A 6,000-nucleotide genomic window follows, 5' to 3' on the forward strand; every position below is an offset into this window, starting at 1 on the left:
ATAGAATACCAGGCCTGCAATCAGGAAGACCTGAGTTCAAATCCCCCCTCAGACACTTATTAGCTGTGTGATCTGGATAAGTCACTTAACCTTGTTTGCCTCAGTTTCCTCATCTGTAAAATGAGCCAGAGAAGGAAATGGTAAGCCAGAATCCATGTCAAGAAAACCCCAAATGGGTTCATGGAGAGTTGGATATGACTGAAAAACTACTGTTAAATCCTGAGGATACAATACTCTCCAGTCCCAAGGAGTGAATTTGGAATAAAACCCAGTAGTACTGACTCACAATCATGGCATCATAGGTGTAGAGCTGAAAGGGGACAATAAAAGTTATCAAGTCTGGTCATTTTACAAATGAGAAAACTGAGGTCCAGAGAGGCTGTGACTTAGCCAAGGTCATAGAGCCAATGACAATTGACCTCCAGGGTCATCAATCTTTCTACTGCACCCCTCTTCTAATGTCCTTTCCAACAGATTGTGTCATCTTTTGACAAAGAGATGACATCTTTTAACAAAGAGACTAACTCACCTAGACATTTTTGGGCTAAGTTTGTAAATGCTGGGGATCTCACTTGACAGGAAACAGACACTAGCCAAATGGAAGGAAGAGCAGCTAATATGTTCAGTCAGTAGATAGCTCCTGATTTTTTCCTATGAGATTTCTTTGCAGATAAAAACACTGCCTCCTAGCAGTTCTTGCATTCCAGGAGGTCAATGAATGAACAATTTATTTTCCTTTTCTGAAATGTTTCCTTGGTGGAGGGAAGGGTGAAAAAGGGAAATGGATACCACAGTTCACACAGCTTTCTCCTTCAGATTGGCCTAATGAAACTCTCCAGTCTTTTCTATATTTGGAGTACACAGTTATACCACAGTTATAAGGTTCTCAATACCTTGCTAGGAGACTGATGCCCTCCAAAGTCCTGCATGACCACCCTCCCTTGGTCTTGCATAAGTAGGAACTGACTGGAAAACTTTTTTTTCCTGAGGAAGAAATTACTTTTTCAATCACTTACTATGTAGTTATAGCCAGACTGACCACAGGCTGTGTCAGACAGAAGCTTCAAGGAAAAATCCTCTGACCTGAGGGGGTGTAGAATGAGTGTAGCAAGAAAAGCATCTTATTTGGTATCATAAGAACTGGGTGCAAATCCTGCCATTACTACCTATGAGATGTTGGGCAAATCATTTAACTTTTCTGGGCCTGTTTTTCATCTGTAAAAAGGAGGAAATTGATCTCAGTGACCTCTGAGGTCTCTTCCAGTTCTAAATATATGAGCAATATTTTCCTCTCTTCTACCCCAGAGCCTAGGACGATGAGAAGCTACTACGCTACTATAAGAAACTCACTTTTTTGTCTCTTGAAGGCTCTTTGGTTCAGAGTTGCCTACTGAAATGCATATATCCCTGAAATGAGTATCAGCCTGAATTATTATCAGTCACTTCCTAAGTTCTATTCAAGAACCTGATGGGGTGCCTCAGTGGGAACAACATAAGAAGGGAAAGACAAGGTGAAAGGGGAAATAGACCACCCAAGACAAGCATGTGACTTCCCATGTTTGTCAATGACTGGTCCTGATTAACTTTACCCCTGGTCTCCTTGTTCTAGTCCCTAATCCTACCAGGGAGGAGGGCATCCCAAATAAAATAAAGGCACATAGTGAGTCAGACAGAGGCAACGGGCGTGAAATTTGGAGCCACATGACTCTGCCACTTACTATGGGACCTTAGGGGAATCACTTAACCTCTCTGCACCTCAGTTCCTTCTTCTATAAAATAAAAGGATCTGACTAAACAGGACTAAGGTTCCTTTTACTTCTGGATCTATGAAACTATGACCCAAATCCTTGGCACTGGTGCTTCAGAGGAAATTAAAAGGAATGTTACTCCTCATCTTGAGTTCCATATAGAATATGGGTACGGTTTAGGGACTAGTTCTGTGTGCTCTTTATATCAAAAATCTGACATTAGTTTGATAATTGACTCAAGGTTCAACATCTGAGCCACTGCCCTGTTCTTATTCACCAGACTCTCTCCAGATATCCCATCAATGTCATGCTGGCGCCTCCCATGTTATACCGGATGCTGCTAACACAAGATCTCAGCAGGTAGGCAATGTCACCCACTGCCCTAGGGTTGGCAAGGTTCCTCCTGGGTTATTAGCCCATCCTCAGTTTTGTCACCCTAAGACAAGAGCATCTTTCCTGGATGAGGGTTTGCGGCTAAGACCCACCACCATCTGCATGCAGATGAAGCAAATCCCATTTCCAAAATGGGATTTTATCCTGTTTTAAAGTAGTTGCTGGTGGGAGAAGTAGGACTCTGTGTGAGTGTGTGTATGTGTGCACGTGTGTGAGCATGCATGTATGTGTGTGCATGTGTGCACATGTACCCAGTCAAGTGTCTATCAAGAGGCAATGAGGAGAGGGTGCCGGACCTGCAGTCAGGAAGACTGAATTCTTACTATTTTGCACAGATCATTTAAACTCTCTCATCCTCAGTTTCTTCATCTGTAAAGAGAGGATAATAATAGCAACTAGTTCACAGAGTTGTTGAGTAACAAAAGAGATAATAGTTGCAAAGTAGCAAAGTATTTTGCCCCCTTAAAGACCTACACCGATGTTTATCATTACTACCATCGTCACCATTAACATCATCATCATCATCATTATTTTAGTGGATCATAGATTTAAAGTGAGAAGGGACTTGAGGAGTCTCATCTTGTCTAAGCCCCTCACTATATAGATGAGTACAATGAGGCCGAGAGAGATTAAGTGACTTTAAATCACTAAGGTACTAAGCGGCAGGACCAGGCTTCTCACTGGCTGGCTGGTGGTACATGAAGGGCTCCCAACTACTCTTCCTGCCACTGACAATTTCCTTCACCAGCCTACCTAGCAACCTAAAATTCTGCCATCGGTCAGCTCCTTTTCCTTTAAGCTAAGAAGGCCACCGTGAGGCAGTACAATGGTACTGGACTTGGAGGCAGGAGGACCTGAGTTCAAATCCAGCCTCAGACACTTAGTAGCTGAGTGACCCTGGGCAAGTCATTTATCCTCTCCTAACCTCAGTTTCCTCATCTATAAAATGGAGGTGATAAAAGCACCTACCTCCCAGGGTTATTGGAGGGATCCAACAAGATAATATTTGTAAAGGGCTTGCAGACCTCAAAGTGCTGTGTTCATGCTCATTAATATTATTAAACTGCAAATGCCATTAGGTCAGAGTGACAGCTCAAGTTGTTTCTAGTTATTAACATCTCAAGGTGAATTAGGAATAACACAGCCCTATGAGAATGAGGAATGGTGCAAGGAAGTTTTGATGGAAGGGCAGAAACACAGGGATCCTGCCTTAGAAGGTTAAAGAGGTAGAATGGACCTCAATGGTCATCTAGCCCAACTCTTTTTTTTTTAAGTGAGAAAACTGAGGTCCAAGAAGTGACTCTTCCAAGGTCATGCAGATAGTAAACATAAAAGAAGGAATTTTAACTCAGATCTTCTGACTATCTCCATTGTACTTGGGGTACTGTGTGGAAAGGAGATGTTGAGAGTATGAAGGCAAAAGAAGCCTTGGGATAAGGGACAGATAGGAAAGAAAAAGCACAGGAAGAACATGGAATGCTCCAAACACAAGCTATTTGTTTTGTGTTTTCCAAAGCAAATTCCATCCCCTCACCCCAAGCTATGCCTGGCATACAAATAATGTTTGCACCACCCGTGCAAGTGTTCTTCTGGTCCTCCAGACTTATGCCTTATGAGGAATAGGGGAACTGAAGGTTGAAGATGTTTAATGGTTTTCCCAGAGTCACACAGTGAGTAAACAGCACTAGAAATGGAACTCAGATCCTCTGACTCCTGGTGCAGGGTTCTTTTTATAATCCATCATCAGAAAAGGCAGAAAGTAGGAGTGTCACTTTCAAATGCTATACATTTAAATAGTCTTTGGTCCCAATGAAGTGAAAACCACAAATATCTCCAAAGACCAGATTTCTCACTGGTCTAATATCTCTGGTCCCCACTACCACCACTCCCATTTTGACTGGGGAACCTCATAGCCTCATACTCTCTCCATTCCCAGCATAGCTCCTGGGACAGAAATTCGTTCATGATGGGACTTTGGGGGCTTAGGACAATGCTGTTCCCTAAAAGAGTTTCCCACAGGACTCAGGACAGTTGTTTGTTTTCTTTTTGTTGTTGTTCAGTTACAATTTCCAAAATCTTCGCTTCTGCCTCAGCTCCGGAGAGACCCTCCTCCCTGATATCTTGCAAAAGTGGGAGATGAAAACTGGGCTGAGTATCAAGGAAATCTATGGACAGACAGAAACTGTATGTGAACTCCCCTTTAGCTATAGACAACATGACCCAAGAGTAGTTTTTAAAACTTGTTTCCAGAATTTCTAGAAGGGAAAATAAACATGCATGCACTTACATTTTCTGAAATCCTACATTGTCAGATATTCCTGCCTAGAGAATATATTTGAACCAAATCAGGCAATTAGCTTAAAAGTCAAGTGTCAGTCATGGTGGGGTTGAGATAAAGATTCTCTTTGCCATCTCTTTTTCCCTTTTTTTGCTCTAAAGCATTCAATGATACCTTCCTTCCCTGCCTGCCACTTTTTGCTATTTCTCTCCCCCCCCACCCAACCTCCATCCATTGCTAGATCCTGAAACTGACAACAGAGAAGAAAAGAGGGAAGTACTTAGCTATCAATGACATTGTGACATAGTGTCATCAATGTACACCTCTTCGTGGTATACCTAAGGCTTTCGGCAACTTAAAGTACAACCCAATGCACAAGACCTTTCCTGGGGATGGACACAGCAGAGAAGGATACAAACAAATGTGTAGAGAAAGTCCCCCAGATAACTGGATCCTCCAGAACTGAAATGATCTACTACAATAAAGTCTCACTTGGCTCTTTGCTAGCCCTCACAACAAAGCTGGCTTTAGAGTCAAGGGCCAGTACTAACAAAGGCCAATAAAAGAGCACTAGCCAGGGCTCATTCTTCTTTAACCTGTTGCCAACAACCAGTCTCAGAATAGGAGAGACTGAGTTAATTCTTATTAACTTGTTAAGTTGGTTGGCGGGTGACACCTTTTTACTCTCATAAATCGATTATCTCCTTGATTTTCTTATCTGCTATGTCATAATATCCACCTTTTTCTGCTATGGACTGTGCTAGCTAGTAGCCTCCCATCTGGCTAGATGTCTCAAGACATCTGAAGTGGATCTACAAGTTGACCTATAGACTGGCAAGAGCAGAAAGTACTGTGGGAATCATGAGTAGGGCTCATGACAATGTGACAAAGTTCACATAGCAACATTAGCAACCACACCCCCCAACATTATGACGGGCAATGGCACCTAAGCTTTGAGCATGTCTGATGTTACAGGTGATGGTACAGTGAAATGACTGCCAATATGTAGGATTTGAAGCTACAGAAAGGTCTGCCTTAGCCCCTGAAGTTTTACTATTGTCAATCCATTTGGGAAAATCTTGAAAATTCTGGTCTTACAAAATCGTCTATTAAAATCCAGATATCCATAAGCAAAGTCACCCTAAGTTTTTATTACCAAGATTTACTTATAGAGCTTTCCCATCTACCCCTTTCTTTCTACTCTCAGTTTAACCACTCTGGTTCAGGTATTCATTACTTTTGCCTGAATTATTTTAATCTAACAATAATAAAAATGGAAACAATTTTAAAGGTTTGCAAAGACTTTACAAGTATTATCTCATTTTATCCTCACAACAACCCTGGAAAATAGGTGTTATAATGATCTCCATTTTATAGATGAGGAAACTGAGACAAACAGAGGTTAAATTACTTACCCAGGGTCACACAGTTACTAAGTTTCTGAAGCCACAGTTGCATTCAGGTCTTTCAGACTCTAGCTCCAGTCCTTTATCCAAAGCACCACCTTACTTTTCATCTTAACCCATCTTCATGCTTCCAGGCTCTCCCCTCTCTAATCACACAGCTGACACAGTAATCTTT

General features: G+C 41.9%; 1 protein-coding gene across 3 annotated transcripts in view; it reads left to right on the plus strand.

Moving 5' to 3' along the window:
• The window catches only part of LOC138167342 (acyl-coenzyme A synthetase ACSM2A, mitochondrial-like), a 38,650-nt gene that overhangs the window by 20,566 nt on the left and 12,084 nt on the right, over nt 1-6,000 (plus strand). For all 3 annotated transcript variants that reach the window (XM_069096063.1, XM_069096061.1, XM_069096064.1), the window contains 2 exons: nt 2,029-2,108; nt 4,202-4,325. In XM_069096063.1, coding sequence (XP_068952164.1) covers nt 2,029-2,108; nt 4,202-4,325 — 204 coding nt within the window. The remainder of the gene's footprint in view (nt 1-2,028; nt 2,109-4,201; nt 4,326-6,000) is intronic.

Source organism: Petaurus breviceps, unplaced genomic scaffold (assembly GCF_028583685.1).
Source record: "Petaurus breviceps papuanus isolate PSGF00001 unplaced genomic scaffold, PetGlider_PUasm1.0 229, whole genome shotgun sequence".
NCBI lineage: Eukaryota > Metazoa > Chordata > Mammalia > Diprotodontia > Petauridae > Petaurus > Petaurus breviceps.